The 20,676-nt window shown below is 47.4% G+C and overlaps 1 protein-coding gene across 3 annotated transcripts in view; it reads left to right on the forward strand.

Moving 5' to 3' along the window:
- The first annotated feature begins 4,187 nt into the window (after positions 1 to 4,187).
- Positions 4,188 to 20,676, forward strand: part of ADGRB2 (adhesion G protein-coupled receptor B2) — a 167,019-nt gene continuing 150,530 nt past the window's right edge. Inside the window, exon 1 of one of the 3 annotated variants that reach the window (XM_081922850.1) lies at positions 4,188 to 4,836. Coding sequence is in view for 1 of the 3 variants with exons in the window: in XM_081922849.1 (XP_081778975.1) it covers positions 7,642 to 7,671 (30 nt within the window). In the remaining 2 variants the exon portion in view is untranslated. Of the gene's footprint in view, positions 4,837 to 5,833; positions 6,315 to 7,490; positions 7,672 to 20,676 lie in introns of those variants that run through there. The other 2 variants (XM_081922851.1, XM_081922849.1) reach the window with 2 other exon arrangements.

Raw genomic sequence — 20,676 nt, forward strand, 5'->3', positions numbered from 1 at the left:
ATGTGTGGATGAACCTCTGGGGAACCACAGAACGTGGGTCCAAATGTGGCCCTCCAGACCTCTCAGTCTGGCTTTCAAGGTTTTCCTCCAGTCACATGCCTCTTTCACACCCCTTGAGTGCTTCTGCTTGGCTGGATTGTGTTCCTGAATTCCAATAATGCCTCTTGCCTTCTTAGATGGATGACAGAGAGGGATGCAAGGGGGTGTGTATAAACAAGCCTACTGCACAAAGGTAAAATTCACATTTGATGCCCTGCCTTCTTTTCACAATGGTCCTGCCCACCACTGGCATGTGACCCCCAGAAGGTTGCCCAGAAGGCAATGCTCCCCCACCTGCTCTACATGGGCAGGACAACCAGCTGGACATGCCATCCACACCTTGATGAGCTGGGCAGGAAAGTGGCAACATGTCACACAGGAGACAGGGAAGAGACTCCATCGTTCATCCCACCAACCCTCTTCATCATCATTCATAGCCTTTCCCTTCCTCCAAAAAACCTCAGAGTTGTGTGCCCATGTCTCTTCTTGCCTTTCAACCCAACAACAGCCCTGTCACATGTGGGTGCTTCCAGAAGATGTGGGCTCTGGTTGCATCAGAGAAAATAACTCACCAATGATGCATTTCTAAGGGTTATGAAGACCCAACACATTTCTACTCCTTTGGGTGGGATTTCATTTCTTATGCGTCAAGATTAGATATAAAAAACTCTCTTCCCTCAGAAAATCGTGAAATTTGGCTTCCATAATGTGTTTTGCTGCTCTTATTTTTCTATATTTTCACCTCTTTATTTACTTGACAAAATACAACTGCTGCAATGCTCCAGTTTTGTAACTTTGATTGTGCTCCTTTGTTTCATTTCTAATTTTGATTTTCCATTAATTATTTTTTTAAAACAACAACAACAACACATGGGTGATTCTTCCAGGCTGTTGCTATTTTCAGGACGGATTCCATCAAGGCAGGTAAATTCAGATCGCTCAAGTAAAGCTGCTCTGGAACTCCTGGTTGTGGGTGTCCCAAAGGCATCTGGCCGGCCACTGGATGTAGGATTAGATGAGCCACTGGCTTGATCCAACTGCAGGTCTCTTTTTATGTTGGGTTCTGAAAATGCCTGAGGTTGGGCTGTGAGAAAGTGATTGTCCTCCTAGCTTTTGTGCCTCAGCTGGGTTTGGAGCTGGATCTTCCTTGCATAGGACACCCTGTTTCTTAAGCAGTCAGGCTGGTTGGTCTGCACAATGTGTGTGATGAGGTTCTACAGCATCTGTGGTTCATTGGGCATTTGTTCTGATGTGTTTTTGAGGAGGTGAGATGACATCACATCAAGCTACTGGGATCCCACACGTTATAGTGCATTTCCCCTTCATTTTCCTCAGTACAAAGTCAATGTTCAATTAATTTTCTTAAAAGTGAGCCCCCCTCCCCAGCGTCTGAAGCATTTTGCTTTTTTATAAATTGTTTATTGAGGTTTTCAATTAAGTACTGACAAAAGAGATAATGGAAGGAAAAACATCACTTAAGCTGCAACATAATTTAACATAAACATTTCTTTTGTGGGTGGCAACGTGGATGAAAGCAGAAGTGGATATCACTGGAGAGGAGTCAGTTCACATGAAAATAAGCTCAGGTATGTGTATTTTCTTTAAAAAATATTTTCTTCAAAAAATTATGTAGATACTGTGTCTTCTTGATTTTTGAAGGTTATAGAGTGCCACTACTCTGCAGTGAAAGAGTCTAAATAGAATTGTAGAGCTGGAAGGGATCTCGAGAGCCATCTAGACCAGGCATAGGCGACCTTCGGCCCTCCTGATGTTTTGGACTACAATTCCCATCACCCCTGACCACTGGTCCTGTTAGCTAGGGATCATGGGAGTTGTAGGCCAAAACATCTGGAGGGCAGAAGGTTGCCTATGCCTGATCTAGACTAATCCACTGCAGTACAGGAATCACAGATAAATAATCCCTGACATGTGGCCACCCAACCTCTATTAAAAAACCTCCAATGAAGGAGTCCACCACCTTCTAAGGTAGCTCAATCCACTATCAAACAGCTCTTCCTATCAGAAAGTTCTTGCTAATGTTTAATCAGAAACTCCTTTACGATAATTTGAATCCATTAATCTGAGTCCTACCTTCTGCCGCAGCAAAAAACCAAGCTTGCTCCATCTTCCATGTGAAAGCCCTTGAGATAGCTGAAGGTGGCTATCACATCACCTCTTCTCTTCTCCAGGCTAGACATACCCAACTCACCATGGCAAAATAGCACCTGTTTCCCTTGAGCCCTGGCTTGGATCATCCCCTGGGGCCCTTTACCAGCAATAGCATTATATCTCTTACCGTAATACCTGAATAAATATCTCTACTGTGCTGGCGGCCAGTGAGCTACAGGGTCCAATTCAAAGTGTTGGGGATAGCTTACAAAGCCCGACATGGACTGGGACCTGAATAGTCCAATATCAATTGGCTTGGGTCCTGCAATCAACAGGGGAGGCCATGTTGGTGCTGCTGCTAGATGCTGCCTGCTTGGCTATGCCCCACCACAATGGGGACTGCTTGGTGGTGGCTCCTCCTTTGTGGAATCCCCTGGAGGGATGACCCTGCCTATTTCCTTATTATTTTATGGTTGAAAGAGGCTGCTTTTGGTAATCTTGGAATAATTAACTCTGGGGGTATCTTATGATTTAGAAATGTTTTTAGATGTTTTGAATTGTTTTTATTTTAATTTATCTCAGGAAGCAGGGGCCTGTCTAGGAACATAAGATCTGCTGGATGGGGCCAAAGGCTTATCTCGTCCTGCATTTGCTCATCACAGCGGCCAACTAGATGTATGTGGCCAGCTCACAAGCAGGACATGAGGGAGTCCATAAGGCACCCTGACAGTATGGCAGAGGACTTGCTTGTCTTCTTGCCTCGCTTTTTAACCCATTGTGTCTTTGTGCACTTCTAAGGTACTCCATATTCTGCATGGATTTTGGAAAAAACATTTCCTTACCAATAGATAGAATATTGGGCGTCATTCCAATACTGGGGTATCGATCGGTTTCCACCCTCGTCCTTCTAAACCCCACTCTGCCAACCACTTTGGGTTTTCTTCAGGGAAACACGAGGTTAATGGTTAGAGAGTTGGGCTATGACCTCACTCAGGCATTGTCTCACAACCTAACCTGCCATACAGGTTTTCTGTGGAGCTCCTTGGAAGAAAAAGCGGTATATAAATGTAATAAATATACAGAAATAAATAAACCAACAATGAGTCAACAGCGTGAAGCAGCGGCAACAAAAAAGAAAGAAAGAAAAGAAAAAAAACTAATGGTATTCTAGGCTACATCAACAGAAATTCCTGATCAAGGGAAGTAATAACACCACTCTATTCTGCCTTGGACAGAACACATCTGGAATGCTGTGTCCAGTTCTGGGCACCACAACTTAAGAAGGATATTGACAGGCTGGAATGTTCACAGAGGAGGGCGACCAAGATGATCAAGGGTCTAGAAACCAAGCCTTATGAGGAATGGTTGAGGAGATGAGTATGTTTAGCCTGGAAGAGAGGAGACAAGGAGGAGATATGATAGCCATCTTCAAGTATCTCAAGGACTGTCACCTGGAAGAGGGAACAAGCTTGTTTTCTCCTGCTCTGGAGGGTGGGATCTAAACCAATGGCTTCAAGTTACCAGAAAGGAAATTCGGCAAGGAAACATTTGGAAGAACTTTCTGACAGCAAGGGCCGTTTGACATTGGAATGAACTCCCTTGCAAGGTGGTGGCCTCTTCCTTGGAGGTTTCTAAGCAGAGGTTCGGTGGGCATCTGTGAGGGATGCTTTAGCTGTGACTCCTGCTTTGCAGGAGGTTGGACCAGACGATCCTTAGGATCCCTTCCAACTGTACAGTTCGATGACATATGAGACAACGATCCAGCGCTAAACTCGGCTTTACCTCTACCTCGCGTGTGAACAGGTCCTTACTCCCGGGCGAGCCCGCATTAGGACTGCAGCTTTACGGGGACGTCTGAACGAGCCACTTCCCCACCCGCACTGTCGGAAAGCGGGTCGCCCGCATTTCCAAGCCTCGATCTGTCCGGGGCTTCCTTAAAGCCCAGGAAGTCCTTTTCCTCTCTTCTCTCCCTCTCTCCTCTCCTCCTCCTCTTTGGGTTCCCCCCTCCCTCCTTCCTTTCCGCGCAAACTCTTCGCCATGCCTGCTGCTGCCGCCGCTGCCGCCGCCGCCGCTGCCATTGGTATCACACACACTCCAGCGAGAGCCCTGCAGGAGCCGGAGCAGCGCGAGCCCAACCCTGCTGCTGCTGCTGCTGTTGCAAGGAGAGGCGAGGCAAGAGGATCAGCGGCGGCGGCGCCCGGCAGCCCCGGGCCCAGGCGCGCGTGCCTGCCCGCCTGCCTTCCCGCCCGCCTGCCAGAGGGAGGAAGGATGCGAGCCGCTGGCTGCGTTTGCTCCGCAAGGGTCCGTCGCCTGCAGCAGCCCAACCGCTGCCGCCGCCGCCGCCACCAGATCTGGGAAACGCTTGTGCAATAGTTCAAGTGACGCACCGAGGGAGTAGGGAGGGGGGAATCTCCCCCTCCTCCTCTAATTTTCTTTCTTTCTTCTTTTTTTGGAAGAAGGTGGAGACTTTTTCATTTTTTGTATCAACTACGGGGTTCATCCGCAGTGCAAGTTAAAAGGAGCCTTTTTAAATGAATCTTCCTTGCATTTGCGCCCCATCATTTTCTTTCTTTCTTTTAATAAAAATAATAATATAAATGAATCACCCCCAACGCAAGGGATGGCAAACTTCAGCTCTCTGGCTGCTTCATCGTGGAAGATCTTAAAGTCCTGCTGAACAAAGATCAGGTAAGGAGCACGGGGCTTTGTCCGAGGATGGAAGGAACGGAGAGAGGGGGGCAAAGGCGAGCGCTTGGTCGCCACGCGTTAGCCGCTCGTCGGAATGCCAGCAAACGGCGCTCCCCGCCGCGCCATCGCTCCCACCTGCCTTGCCCATCAAGTGCCCGCGGAGAAGCCGCCGCCGCCGCCGCCGGGCTCCGGAGTAAAGTTGGTTGCGATTGATTGCAGGATGAGTTCTCTTTTCACCCCCTCTTTCCATCCAGCACCCTCCTGCTCCTCTCTTATCTCCCCCTTCCCCCCCACCGGATTCCATCCCGATTCCTCCTCCTTTCAAATTGATGGCATGGAACGCCAATTAATTATTAGTATCTTTATTTTACTGTTATTCCTAATTGCCCCGCTTGTGAACGCCGCTCGGCTCGCAAAATAGCACAACTACTAATCGTAACCTGCCCCCCCCCCGCAAAATTTTCTCCCTCCGCCTAAGGTAGCAAGTTTGCTCCTGCTTTTTAGAGCTTGCGCATTTAAATAAATAAACTACAAAAAGGTAGCTTTTCTAATGATGATGATTGCAAATGAGAACGACCCCCCCCTCCCCCACGGATGAGTTGGTTTGGAAGTTTTTTAGACTGATATTTATAGTGGCAGATTGCGGCGGCGTGGGGGTGGCAGAGGCGAGAGAATAAATATCTTTTTGTATGTGTTTCTCGCTCTCGTCTTTGGCCGGGGAGGCGAAAGATACAAGTGTCCGGTTCTTCTTCCTCCTTCTGCTGCATTCACGCGAAAGGTTCTCTTCCCTCCCCTCCTCCCCGCCAAATTCAGCTGTCCGCCCCCCCCCCCCGCTGCTTTTTGCTGCTAGCTTTTAACGCCATGAAAACGAATCAGCGTATATCGGCTACGTCTAATTCGAGGCTTTTAGGTTTTTTTGTTGTTTTTTTAATGCGTATGTGGATTTATTGATGCAAAAGAGCCGGGGGGGGGGGGAGGGAAGGAGATTTTCCCAGCGGATTCCTATCTTTCGTGCATGCAACTTCCCAACACCGTTTGCATCTGAAATGGGTGCGATCTGAATCATCGCCTGCAAATTTTGGAGAGGTCTCTGTGCATCGGCGGGGGGAGAGGAAGAGAAAATCGGTGGTCGTTTGGTGTTGCATTACCTAATGCCAGGAAGAAGAAAGAAGGAGAAAAAAATCTCTTTCTCTCGGCGGAAGGCAACAGAGTGTCTCGTTAGCTGGCTAAATTGCAATTGGATTCGGCGGCTCCGGCAGTTTAATTGCTTTGGCTTGCAAGCCGCAGTGTTTCTTTTTTGGGGGGGGTGGCAACAGGATGCAGGACTCTCCACCCGCCTCCCTTCCCCAAAAGGAACAGATCCAGAATACGGAAAGGCTTCTGCTTTGAAGAGAGAAGGTCGATGACAGAAGGCGAGGCGAAGAAAGAAACGGGATTCATTAGGGAAGCTTCACTTCCAACTCCCGTTTTTTAAAAAAGTAATACTGCCCTTTTTTTCTTTTTCTTTTACAAGGTGGGTGATTCTGTTCAGAAGTGTTTTCTGGCGCCCACTCTAGGAGAAGGAAGAAATGACACTTGGTGGCCAGAGTGCCCTTCTGTCTAAAACACACACTCTTTTTCCTGGTAATGATGATTGGTTCTCACATGTATGTAATCCCTTGCTTTCTCATGACTGACATGTGCATGTGTGAACCAACACCATTAAAAAGGCTTGTGTTTTGGGGTACAGGCATATTCTATCAGTGGTGGTGACAGCTGGATAGCTCATGTATACAACCCCATTTCCACTTGATGCCATAGGCGCTGGGTTTTGACTCTTGAGTTGTATCTTAAAACAAAATTGTGTTATGGGTGCTAGGAGCAGGGTTGAAGTTTATTTCCCGATAGATTCTTGTTTGCTTGTGTTGCATTGAGTTACCACTGATTGGAGGTTGGCTTGTAAACATGCCAGCTATCGCTTGGCGTAAAACTCTCAAGAGGTAAAATGCAACATGCCTACATATTTTCTCTTCTTACAACCCATGTCTCACTGACCTCTGCACCTTTGTAAGTTGTGCCATCCATGTTATCAGGCAGTGTCTTAAGAGTGTGGCAGTGAGGCCTTCCAAATAGCTCCGGAGCACAGAATTTCCCCTGGAGATTCGCCAAAGTCAGAATCTGAGCTTTATTTTATTATCTCTTTGTACCGTATTTCAGCAGCTGTGGTCAGAGAGAGAACACTTAGGGCATGCTGTTCCGTCTATATTTTAATTAAAAATGTGGGTTACTTGCTCCTAACCCTTCTAGTGTGTGAACTAAATATCTTCATAGATCTAAATCAACTTTTGCCAGCCTGGTCATTGCTAGATGTTTTGGACTATGATTCTTATCAGCCTCAGCCAAAACATATGGAGGGGAGCACCAGGTTGAAGGCTGGTCTCAATATAAAGTATTTTGTGATGGCTGGATTCAAATACCTGCAGCAGCTTTTGCTATAGACGCTAGTCTGACATTATTCTTTTTGGAGCGATGAATAAGAGGATGTGTGTGTAACATGACAGGGAGTGAAAATGTGCATTTAGATGCTGGTGGGGAGGTGTAGTGAGATGAGTCACTTCTTTGCATCTGCCTTGTTTTTCCCCTTCCCTTCCCTCATTTGCACCGTTGGTTAACATTCTGCTCCGTTCCTCTATGCACTCGCCTCACTGCATTCAGAGGGACAGATTTTGTTGTAATTTCTGGGAACACTTCTGTGACACAAAGGGCGGCTTCAGCTCCCGCGGACCATAGAACAGGGGTGTTGAACATGTGGCTGCCCATCAAACGATGTCGGACTCCCAACTTCCATCAGCCCCGGTGAGCATCTTCAAGGATGATGGGAGCTGTAGTCCAGCGGCATCTGTAGGGCCACAGGTTCCTCGCCCTGGCTTTAGAGACTAGTGATCCCTTCGAACCCTATTTATTTAATGGGTGCATATGGAACAGTGGGGCAGTTTTTCTGTTTGGTTGAGAGCGCAAGCCACTAGGCGTTGGGGAAGGGCTGGAACTCAGTGGTGGAGCACCTGCTCTGCAGGCAGAAGCTTCCAGGTTCAGTCCCCAATGGCAATTCCAGGCAGGGCTGGGAGAGACTCCTGCCTAAGCCCTGGTGGGGATCCCCTGCCAGTCAGCGATACTGAGCTAGGTAGACCAATGGTCTGACTCAGTATAAGGCAGCTTCCTGTGTTCCAGGAGCAGAGCAAATGCTTTGCATGCAGAAGGACCTAGGTTCAGTCCCCAGCAGCATCTCCAGGTGTGGCTGGGATAGAGCCCTGCCTGAAGCTCTGGAATGTTGCTGCTGGTTGAAGTTTCCAGAGCCAGAAGGACCAAGGATCTCATTTGTTGTAAGGCAGCCAAGAGGTCCTCCTGGTCCCCTCCCCACACCTCAGTGAAGGTATACTTGCCAGGAGGGTTGCAGGGTTGTGTGTGTATGTGTGTGTGTGTGGGGGGGGGACTATGCTCTCAGCTTCATCTCCTTCTCAACCATATGAGGGTGATATTAATCCTGACCTGCCTTACAGCATCATTGGAAGGATTACCCAGATAGACATGGAGCATTTTGCATGCTCAAATGTGCTACAGATATTCTCAAGTGTTGTTCAGTGTAGAGAATACTATTTTTTTTTGAAAATCTTACAATTAAATCTTAGGCAGGCTTTCCTAGAAGTAGGTTCTATGGAATCCAATAGCTCTCACATTCTAGTAAGTGTGCTAAGAATTTGAGCCCAGGCTTAGGTGCTATGGTTTTGGGTGGTTGTGTGTGTGTGTTTTGCAGGATGTTTTATGATCATATTGTTACATAAATCAATATATGTTTAGTGAGAAGCATGCCCCTTGCTGTTCATGGGGCTTGTTCATTAGTAAATGTGTTTTGAATTACAGCCTAAACGTGATTTCTGGATTGCAGAGAAATCTCTGTGTGTATTATATCAAACGTTTTTTGGCATGGCATGCTACAAGACCTTATGGAGCTGGTTCGTTGCCTCATCACTGAGATTCTTAAGCCAGACTTATAAAATAGTCACTCATCTGCAGTGAGTAGGTTTACCTACTTCCCTTTGCTCATTGTTTGATGCTATGGATTTACAGGTGGGAATGGTTTTCTTTTTTCCTGCCACATCAGATTAGTTAGTGATTCTGGGGCTGTTCTTTACCTTCTCCAGGATCATGCACCTTGCCTCAGTTTCTTGAACTGCTTTGAGCTGGGACTCTGCTCCAGAGCTTGTTTGAACTTCAGGGCTGGAGGCTGTCAAATAACCAGAGCATGTGCAGAGTGCCTATGGCCAAGTAACAGCAGCTAGGCTCCCCAAATTTGGTTTGGGAAGCATGGGTCTCCAGGATGCATCACACATTTTACATGCAAGCTCAAACCCACCCCCATCAGCCTCTCTCTTTCTAGAAATGAACCGCTGCTAGGATTTCTCTGCTCTGTACAGTTGCCTGCCTTGCTCTCCTTCCTTTAGATGCATTAGAATCTGGATTGTGTCAATCAATCCAGGAGAGATTAATTGTGTGTGTGTGTGTCCATCTGGGACAGCCTTCCCCAAGCTGGTGCCCTCCAGATGTTTTAGATTGCAGCACCTATCAACCGCAGCACAGCATGACTACTTAGGGCTGGTGAGAGCTGGAGTCCAAAGCATCAGCTTGGGGACAGACAGAGCTAGGAAATCCTTGCACCCCTCTTGCTGTACAGCTCTGTGGAGAGCTTTGCAGATTGGAGGCAGTGGGGCTCAAGTTGACCGGATGTGTCCCCCACCCTACACAGCAAGAAAGCCAGCTTGGAGCGGGCTGGTGGGTTTTATTTAGTCCTGGTCTCAGCTGGCCATGAGATTGGCAGCATCTTCACTCACAGGAAAGGGCCAGTGATGGCAGCCCCCTCCGCTGCTCTAGAAATATGTCTCTCACTGAGTGACCCCTTTTGCCTTTCTAGTCCACTGCTTAATGCTTTGCTCTCTGCGACACGCTCTTGAGATGGCCCCATTTGGCATCTCATTCAGGCACAAGAAGGAAGAAATTGTGAAGTTGCGGAACGGGCATCTCTAGTGTACAGCTGTGAATGGAACCTCTACCCCCAGATGGCGGTGGAGACAGTGCTGGTTGGGCCCCAGGCAGATCTGTCATCACAGGGTCTTTCCATCTGTGGGATGGAGCTGCAAGCGAGAAATGGAACCAAGGGTAGTGCATGGAGCAGCTTCTGTGGCAGAGTGGGGGACTGGGGTGCCTGGGAATGTGCGCATGGAATGAAACAAAGCCATCATGCTAAATGTGGAGTGTTTAAGTAAGTGGGCTGTTGCTTCTGCGTTCCCAGTAAAGTGACAAATTCCTGTGGTGGTGGGGGGGTTGTATTTTAAGGAGCTGAATTTGGACATTCAGAGTAAGAATCACCTTCACTGGAATATGCTAAAAGGTTTGGTGGTGGCCACGAAATCGTTGCCAGTGATTGGCTGAGATGCCAGAGTATCACAGAAGAGCACAAAGCAGGCTGCCATTGGACTGAGCTGCTCTGATGATGGAGAAGGGGCAGGGCATGCTAGAGTGGAAAAATAGAAAGAAGTCTGCCTAAGAAACTGAGCATTCTAAGAAGGAAGCTTTGAAGACCTATCCAGTGGAACAAGGTTCACTCAGCCAGGAGGAGGAGAGGTGAAGATAAAAGGGCCCATTCACATTCAACCAATGGCCAACTCTTTGGCTGCAGGCTTTCAGCAGAACTCCTATCTGATGAATGTCTGAAGCTGCTTATTCTGCCGTCTATTCTACCTGGCAGTGGTTTTCCAGGGTCTTAAGGAGAGGGAAGCCTTTTGTAGTTCTCCACTTCAGACCACATCAGGGATTGAACTCAGAAATATCTGCATGCAGAGCAAGAGACAGACCACTAGAAGGGACCAGGACTTTATTTTGTGAATTCTGAGAACAGGAGATATCTGGACAGGATAAGAAACAGTCTCCAAACTCCTACTGCAGCTGTGCCCAACCTGGTGCCCTCCAGATCAGCTCCCATCAGCCCCCTGCCAGCATGGCCATTCATCTGTGGCTGCCCCTCCCTTGCAGATCAACTCAGGAAATCCAGTTGTAATTCGGCGAGAGTGCTTAGCTTCTGTTTCATCCAGAGTCTGTAATTCCTCCCGATGCGACAGCTGTCACGGCGCAAGGGAGAGCACGAGGAACGTGTCACATTTGATAAGGACACTCTAGCCAGCTAATTTCTGCCCAGGAGGACAGGGAGAAATTGCTCTGAAATCCAGTGCAGTCCTGCAATGCTCTTTTCCTTGCATCTCCTCCCGAGTCCCTTCGCCTGTGTTTTGCATGACAGAATTACATCGCATGGCATAGTTAGAGAAGTTGTGCTTAAAACAGCCCCCTCCTCCCCTCCTGCCCCTTGGAAGACTCCCGTTTTCTTGCTTCATCAAGGGAGCTGTGCATTTTGAAGCAAACTGACCCAATTTGCAACTCCCAGATAAATACATAGATTAGAACGTACTTATACTTTGGATTTTGCACTTGTGAATTTTGCAGTGGAGTTCTCTGCTCAAAAAACATGTCATGATTATTTAAAAAAATAGTTTTGAATAAAATACATTTAGAAATGCATTCATTGAGATAAAATACTTTTTAAAAAATCACAAATTAATGTGGGAGCACAAATTAATGTGCACCTGCAAAATGAACAGAGACCAGAAATAGACTGATCTGTCTGTTCTTAACCCCTTTTGTAAAAGAAGCCGCTTGTGCAGAGATGTTTGTAAGGCTGTGGTTGGATATACACTTGGGGAACCTTTTTCAGACAGGGGGTCACATGCCGGGGTAGGCAGGAGCAGAGGAAGTAGTAGGTGGGGCAATGGGTAGGCATCTCCCACTGTTGTAGTCAGCTGCATTCCAGTCACACACAAAAAGTCAGAGGCTTCCACCCCACCCCATCTTTGCACCTATTCAAGCAAGCAAAGAGATTTTCCAGCTGCAGAACTGCGCTTGCAGGGGTAGGCCTGGGAAAGGATATAGCCTCAGAAGGAGAACCATGGCTTTGGGAGAGTCCTGTTGGCCAGATAAAGAGACCTGAAGGACCTATGGGTCACTTCCACCTGGGTTGGGAAACCTCAGGCTGGTTCCCCAACCAGGGTGGGAGTGACCCATAGGTTTCTTCGGGGGGGGGGTGGAGTCTTTGGACTATTAGAGGGTTGAGGGACATAAGAGAACTTTGTGACTGCTGTGCAGGAACCTGTCCTTTTCTTAATTTTGGTTGTCAACAGAGATAGAAGCCATGTTAAGTTAGAGTAGGTCCACTGAAATTAGAAAATGCTAATTTCATGCTATGAGTTCATAGAATCATAGAGTTGTAAGGGACCCCAAGGATCATCTAGTCCAACCCCATTCACTGCAGGAATCACAGCTAAAGAAACCCTGACAGATGGCCATCCAACCTCTGTTTACAAACCTCCAAAGAAGGAGAGTTCACTACGTTCTGAGTTAGACCCATTAATTTCAATAGATCTGCCCTGAGTAAAACTTAGTTGAGTATTACCCAATGTTAGGGCAAGCCTGTTTATCATAGTGAAGGTCAATGATCCAATGCTGTAACTAGGGCAGGTACCCCGCTTTCTCATAGACCTCTGTGGTCCCTTTTCACTTTCAGGGAGATTGTGAGAAAGTCCAGCTAGGAACATGGGGAGCTGCCTTACACTAATTTAGGCTGTAGGTCGATCTAGATTCTAGCTCATGTTCAAGCAAGCCACAATTTGCCTAGACAAACTCTGTCTTTGTGTTATGTGCTAACCAGGCCATTTTATGATTTAAGACGGTTTAATACCTGACAATATATTACACGCAGAGCCTACTGCAAAGAATGTTATAGGTTTAACTCTTTTTTACCCCAAAATGGAAACACAGCTTTGGCATGGTTTTCCAGTGTGGTTGCCTGGAGACCAATCTTTTTCATCCACAGGGGACTTGGTTCCTTTTCTGGAGGTTTGCATTATGCTCATCACACCATCCAATTAAGTTGCACCCCATGAGGCATCAGGGATCTGAAGCAGCTGGAAAGACTGGGTTTGAGGGCTATTGCCAATGTGGGTCAGCATTGCTGGATGAGACCAGCAGGCCATTGGCAGGATGCAGCTCCTTCTATCATTAGAGAAGCCTTTCTTGGAAGTGCTGTCCACTGCCCAGGAGAGTCAGCATCTCTTGATTGTAGCAAGTATCTGGGTCTCCTGTCAGCTCCTATCTCAGAAGCAGATCTTGCAGAGCAAAGCAGTGTGTTCTCTTGAGGTTTGCAGGATTTGACTAATAAAAGTCAAGATTGAGAAGATAAGAAAAGGAGAGGCAAGGAGAGATTAGTGATTAGACAAGGAGCAGAGAGAGAGACATAAAAATACTCATTGTCTTAAGAGCCCAAGGACTGCCTTAGTAGATCAGACCAATGGTCCAGTTTAGGCTGGGGACATTCCAGCTGTGGCCCACAAGAAGAGTGTGAGGGCAACAGTCATCAGACCTCAAGGATTGGTATTTGCTGTTGTTGTTTTCAGTCTGCACATGTTATGCAATTGATTATGTCCTCCCCCCATCCCAATTTGCAGAGTGATTCCTTTGCATTGAAATGAATGGGGTGTAATGACATAATGGCAATGTAATTTACTTTAAGTGATGTGATGAATTACATAATTTTGCTACAGTGGACAATAACAGCATGAGAAGAGCCTGTTGGATTAGGCCAATGGCCTCTCTAGTCCACCCTCCTATTCTCATGTGGAAGGCCTGCAAGCAAGACCTGAGCACATAAGCACTTTCCTCTCCTGTGGATCCCAGCAACTGAGATTCAGAAGCATTTCTGCATCCAGCTGTAGACACAGAGTGTAGCCATTGTGGCTAGCAGGCACTGATAGCCTTCTTCAACTTGAATCTGCCCAGTCCTCTTTTAAAGCCCCCCAAGTTGGTAGCCATCACTGCCATCATAATGAAACAAACAATGTCATTTTTGGCAGAAGACGAAGTGCAGCAGAAAGGACACAGTGCTTTGTGTGATGAATGCAGAATGAAACAGAGAACAAGGTTTCCTTACATCCCTAGAGGCAAGGCGGGGGTTGACTTCCCAGGAGAAATAGATGGTTGGAGGGGCAGAAGTTGAAAGGCAGGCAGGGAGGGCTCACAATTGAACGCAACAGTCAGGAGACAGCAACTGTTGCTGAGTGGGTAACAGGATGCTTAAGAGGGATGAGCTGGGTTGGTTGCAAGGGCCTGGTGCTTCCTGATTGGCTTGCAGAGTCAGCTGACTATATTCAAGCAGGATGTCAGTTGACTTTCTTCAGGCTGGAACTGCAGTCTAGGGGGCTCCCTTCCCACCTAAGACCTGGCCACATCCACACCTCACATTTAAAACCCTATGATACCACATTAAACCATCATGGCTCCCCACAGGGAGTTTGTTAAGGGTGCTGAGAGCTGTCAGTAGATCCCCTCTGTTTCCCCTCAAAGAGCTACAACCCCCAAAGTTCCTTGTGTAAAGGGATTTATTACTAAACCATTCTGAGAACTGTAGCTCTGAGAGGGGAACGGGGGTCTCCTAATACAGTAACTCTCAGCATCCGGAACAAACTACAGATCCCAGGATTCTTTGAGGGAAACCATCCCTGTTCACAGTGGCATCATGGTGATACTGCAGCCCCAAGGAACACAGGAAGCTGCCTTATACTGAATCAGGCCACTGGCCCATCTAACTCCTTATTTGTCCAATCCTATTTTAACACTATTGAAATACAACTCCCCTCAGCCCCAGCCAGAAGAATGCACCTGGAGAGCACTAGTTCAGTGAAGGCCCTTCTACACCCCCTCCACGTAGCAAAACGGGGACCCATCTGTGAAAATAGCACAGCAGCAAGCTTAAAAAAAAATGAAGAGAAGGAACTCCATATAAATAGCCAGTGAAATTAATTGCTATGGGATGCTGGGAGTGGCCATTGCCTCAACTGCCTTTAAAAACAAATTAGAGAAATGCTCTTGGATTGGGCCTCTTCATGACTGCCAGACGTGACAGCTAGTGGAGCCGTGCTCCCCCCACTCAGTCTGGAGACAGACTGCAGCAACTGCGGATCACATGGGACTCCCCCTGCCACCACCGCCCCTCACACAATATACAGCAGATAAGAAACATACGAAGAGGGGATCTGTGGCAGAGAGAAAGGAAGAGAACAGGAAACGCAATCCTAATAGGGCATGGATTTTGCCATTGTATGTAGTCATTGATTTACAGCGGCTTTCATCAAGCTGCTGCTCTCCAGATAAGCATCTGGAGGGCACCAGGTTGGTGAAGGCTGTTCGTGGAGGAAAAGGCTACCAATGGCTACTAGCCATGACAGCTCTGCTTCCATGGCTGGAGGCAGCAATGCTTCTGAATACCAGTTGCTGGAAGCCACAGGAGGGCAGAGGGCTCTTGTGTGTGGGTCCTGCCTTTGGGTTTCCCACAGGCATCTGGTTGGCCACTGGGAGCCCAGCCTAGGTGTGTCATTGGCCTGATTCAACAGCAGGGTTCCTCTTACATTCTTAACCAAGTTCTGCTTTTTGTTCTTCCTTGCTTTACAATGCCAGCTCCCAGACTAAGGAGAGTATGCTACGTTAACATTTCTCAAACCTCCAGTAACCGGGGTACACACTTCTATGTTCTGTGCTGAAATCGGGGTTGTGCTTTGCTTCTCAAAGTTACAAAGCCAGAGTTGCCTGTGATTGTCACAGGTGCAAAACTGGTCATGTGGCAAGGAGAGGAGGAAGGAAGGTCGACCCAGTGTAAGCGGATCCTAAAAACCTCTTGGCATGGTTCTACTGCTAATGTCCACTCCTCCAGTGGGTATCCCAGGGCCATTTGCCTCCTGCTGCAGCCTCGATCCAGGTCAGCCCTTCTGCATCTCCAAATAAGGTTCCCACTGATGTGCTGGGAGGTTTCTTTCCAGTGCAAATAGCAATTCTGTGTTTGTCTCTCTGTGTATGTGTCTGCTCCAGATCAGGGCAACAGCAGGGAACAGAAAATGTTTAACCCCCTTCTGCTACTCCTAAGAACACAAACAGAGCCTGCTGGATCAGTCCAGTGGTCCATCTTGTCCACCCTCCTGTTCTCATAGTGGTCAACCAAATGCCCCAATCGGAAGCCCCAAAATAGGACCTGATCACCTGCCCCCCACAGTTTGTACTCTACTCTGCCAGGTAGCTGATCTGGATCCAGCTCATGTACCTGTATGTTGTTAAACCATTCTTGCAATTGTTCATGTGGTATAGAAGTTAGAGTGTCAGACTAGGACCTGGGAGACCAGGGTTCAAATCCTCACTCAGACAGGGAGCTCCCAGGGTGACCACAGGCCAGTCACTGTCTCTCAGCCTAAACATACCTCACAGGACTGTTATGAAGATAAAATGGGGGTGGCAGGGAGAAGAGTCTACATCTATCTGAGTTCATAGCAGGAAAGGTAAGGTGTAAACTAATTGCAAATTGGGGTCACAGGGAAAAGGAGGCCCTAAATCCAGGTGTTCCCTTATTAGGATGGCTGCATGTGAATTAGTAGTTATGAAGGTTCAATGTTGAGCTAGATGTGCCTTGGGGCTAAGCAAGTCACAGCAGCTCTTATATTGGTGCAAAGCAAAGGCTGTTACAGTATTCCATTGGATTAGCTTCGTGGTGGAAAGACTGATGCATGAATTGGGAGGTCCATTTCATGTTCAGATTTTTGCCTCTTCCAGGAACTCTCTGGGGTGTCTTAGAATGGTCAGCCCCATATCTGTCTGCACTGTGAGACTAACAGTGCCCAACTACCATGCTGGGTGGTTGTAAGGGTAGTAGTATAGTAATGTGAAACACTTTATTATTATTATTATTATTATTATTATTAATAATAATAATAATAATAATAATTTATTATTTATACCCCGCCCATCTGGCTGGGCTTCCCCAGCCACTCTGGGCGGCTTCCAAAAAAATATTAAAATACTGTAATACATCAAACATTAAAAGCTTCCCTAAACAGGGCTGCCTTCAGATGTCTTCTAAAAGTCTGGTAGTTGTTGTTCTCTTTGACATCTGGTGGGAGGGCATTCCACAGGGAGGGCGCCACTACCAATGTTCAATGTTTCTGTTGCTGCTGTTGCCCCCAACTCTAGTCCCAGTGCTCTCCCTGATCTCACCACTCTCTCTCTCTCTCTCTCTCCCTCTCCCTCTCTCTCTCCCCCCTCCCCCTCCCACCAGGCATGGGCAGTCCTGTAAATCACCCAAGGCTATAAGGCAGGCACAGAGTGTTCTCTGGCAGGGAATAATCCTTAATCTTGGAGCAGCTTTTAAACTCAAACTCGCATTTGGAAGACCTTTGAAAAAAAATTTTTTAATGACAGTTAAGGTAAAATAAATTCCCAAAAAGGGCCGCCTGGCTGCCAGTGATAGCGACTCTGATCCAGCGATTGGCAAAAAGCATCGCTGTTAACGACATCAGCTTGGTGAATTGTGCCAAAGATGCATTCAGGCTCCTTGGAATGGAGAGTGGCAGCGGGCCAGGAAGGGAGAAAAGGAGCCTTCCCCTGGCTCCCGGCCCAGTGGGATGTTCTGTAGGCACTTCTGGGCAAACCCCTCTCCTTCCCCCACCAACCTCCCTCAACAGTGGGCTGTACTCTGGACAGCTTTCATTGCATGCCACACGAATGCCAGTTTGCTGGTATTGTCTCCCTTGTGCAGCTTCCTGTGAAACCATTCTTCAGTCTGGGGCCTGCCATTTACCAGGCAAGCACTGGGGCTCTCAAAGAGGAGATCCCAGACACTTTGCTCCTCCCCAGACCTCCTTGGCTTGGTTAAGAAGGGAAGAGCTCAGCCCCATGCCTGGATTCAGATGACCTGCTAAGCCAAAGTGTGGCTTAGCTCAGTGTGGCCAGGGAGCAGAAGGGACCAGAGAGGAGCACAGCAGCTGCAGCTCCTCTCTGAAGGCATGACCTGTTTTAGTGTCATGAGAATCCATATTTTTTCTTTGAAATTGGGTGCAAGTGTCAAGCCGATGTCTGAATGCAAAACAGGATTATGAGTTCCAAATTTCATTGTGAGGTCTCATTGCTTGAGGGAGGTATTAGTGTGCTCTACAACTTTCTTGGCTCCTTTCTTGGGGCTTGAGCTGGCTTCCAAACTTCAAATGGAGAATTTTGCCCAGAATTTGCAATTTTCATACCTCTGTGTTTGAGGCAGATATTATTCTGCTAAGGTTCAAGTTTTGCAAGCAAACAGGGGGCTGGCATACTGCCAAATTAGACCAAAATCTCGCTGTGCTCATGCCTCCCCTGCCTCCAATAGCTCTTGCATACTTTGGCTAGAAATGGCCCCAGAGGTCTAGTAAAACCCCAAAGGAGGATCATTTGCTAACAACAATTAGCCCCAACGAGAGCAGACAGAGGTTGGCCAAGGGCCCCTTCTAACTGTCGGTTAGGCTGCTTTGGTATCACTGAGAGAGAGAGAGAGAGAGAGAGTCTGAAGCGTGAAAAGCAAAAATGGAGATTTCCCAAACACAAGGAGTGAATGTGGTGGTGAGGACATCTCTTCTTCGCATCTGTGGGAAGACGAGAGGCAAAAGTATTAAGGATGGCCTGAAAAATGAGTCCAAAGCCTGAAAATGAAAGAACATGTAAGGCCACATCATCTTAAAAAAGGAAACACATCCTGCTTCTAGTCTGCTAACCACCAGGGCATACAGGTGTCTTCCAAATACTCTTTAAGTTGTGCAGGTTCCCTTGGTGGGAAGACTCACTTCAGAATCTAGAGCAGTTGCACTTTGATAGCAACAGCCCCAAAGGGACGTCCAAAGATGTTAGGAAGAAGTGCAGATCAACTGAGGAGGAGGAGGAGTTATTGTCCCTTCTCTTTTCATCAAACAGTCAGCCTGATGACCAGGGAGAGAGTGGATGGCAGGTCCATCAATTAGTGCACTGCACTCTTCCCAATTACTTCATTTCCCCCTATGGTCACTGAAATTGGTGGGGTCACGGTGGAGCCACCAAGCTCAAGGTTTAGTGCCCTTGCCTTAAGGTATACTACATCTAAGCCATGTACAGCTTTAAAGGTACTCAACAACACTTTGAACTGTGCACTGAAACAGATGGATAACCACCAAGGCAGCTGTTGCAGAATTAGTGCAACACATGTGCGATCACCAACATCCTTGCATCTGCATACTGGAACAGCTGATGCTTTTTGAGGGTTTTCCATGGAGAATGTGTTTCAGTCATCCACCCTGGATGTAACTGTGGAGGCTTGTGTTCCTATGGTCAAGATGGATGAGTGCAGCTAGCTCAACAGCTTCAGCTGGCCAAAAAGCACTCCTGGATGGAGTTGCCAGCTGGCCATCCAGGTATAATGCCTCCTCCAGTGTGATCCAGTGTGTCTTTTAAATTTAGTGCATCTTCACAGGGAATGAAAGGAGGATTTTGAGTCTTTTGCTATGCACTTTTGACTGCAAGAGGTCCAGGGGTCTTAAAAACTTCCTGGTGAACATTGTAGACCATGGTTTGGATCCAGCGGAATTTGACAGCAGTGACCAGGCTTAGTTGCTGATAGGTCTTGTTGCTCCTCGGGAGGTACGACAATTCCTTGTTGATCCCACAGAAGTCAGGAGTGTAGCTTCCTCATGCCTGATATAGACAGACCAGGCTTCTAGATAGCTCCTTGCTTGGTCTCCCACGATAAATACATTTTGTCTCCCAGGTGACCAGGAATCAAAAGCTTTGTGAACGCTTTGTCCCAACTCCCTGGCCACAAATGACCGAACGTGGGTCTGTGTGGCCCTATGGATTACTCAAAATGGTGACAGGCTGGTCTTTACCATGGCCATTCTTAGAAGATGGCACAGAACTGTAATTCATGTGGGTCTTGCATTTTACCCTGCAATGTGTGTGGGTGAGATTGACATAGCACTGCAGAATCTCTGCCTGCCTCTCTTGTCCTCTGCCCTCCAAGCTGATGCTGCTCCTTCCTTTCTTATGTGAGACACCCTCACAGAAGTCATTCAGTCACTTCTAGCTTTGGGGAGCGAGAAGCTTTGTCTGGCTTTTCTTTTCTCTTTTCTTTCTTTTCTGCCCTTAATTGAAATTCTGTGAAGTCTCTCTGAATTATAATCAGGTCTTTGAGGAATTGCCCTATCTTCCTGTTGCTACTATGATGTTATCAGGAAAACATCTATACCCTTTTGAAGAAATCTGTCTTCTGATGGAAGAGCAGAGGAGGAGCCGTTCTCCGGCATTACGGAGCTTAAATTCTGCTTTCAAGGTAAAAATTGTGGGGATGCCCCTTTCCACAAAGCCAAAACATGGGACTCTCCTTTTTTTCTCTGCAAAACATACAGTCCTTTCCTGAAAACATCACCCACAGAGGGGAATCCAGCAACAGCAGTTGTGTTGTGGCCCCAGACCAGGACTCCATGAAGCCAGAGTCCTCTGGCAGCTGCAACTCCAAAGATAAGCTGGATCTACTTCTTGGTGCATCCTGTGCAGGTCTGTGGGCACAGGAGCCTCACCTGAGAAGGCATCTCTGCTGCTAAATGCCAATGTCTGATCCAGGGGACCATGAGAGGGCCCCAAGGAGAGAGCTCCACATTTGAAAAACACATTGCCCTGAAGGAGGCAACAGCAGCACAGCATGTTGAAGAACCCAGCTAAGCACCCAACACACCCTAAAGCAGCCTTCACCAACCTGGTGCCTTCCAATTTTTTTGGACAACACCTCCCATCATCTCCAGCCAATGCAGAACTTGCTGGATGGCTGATCCATCCCAATTCAACAGCTTCAAAAATACCTTAAAAACATCAACAACTGGATAATGCCAAAACATG

Source organism: Podarcis melisellensis (genome assembly GCF_964234715.1).
Source record: "Podarcis melisellensis genome assembly, chromosome: 8".
NCBI lineage: Eukaryota > Metazoa > Chordata > Lepidosauria > Squamata > Lacertidae > Podarcis > Podarcis melisellensis.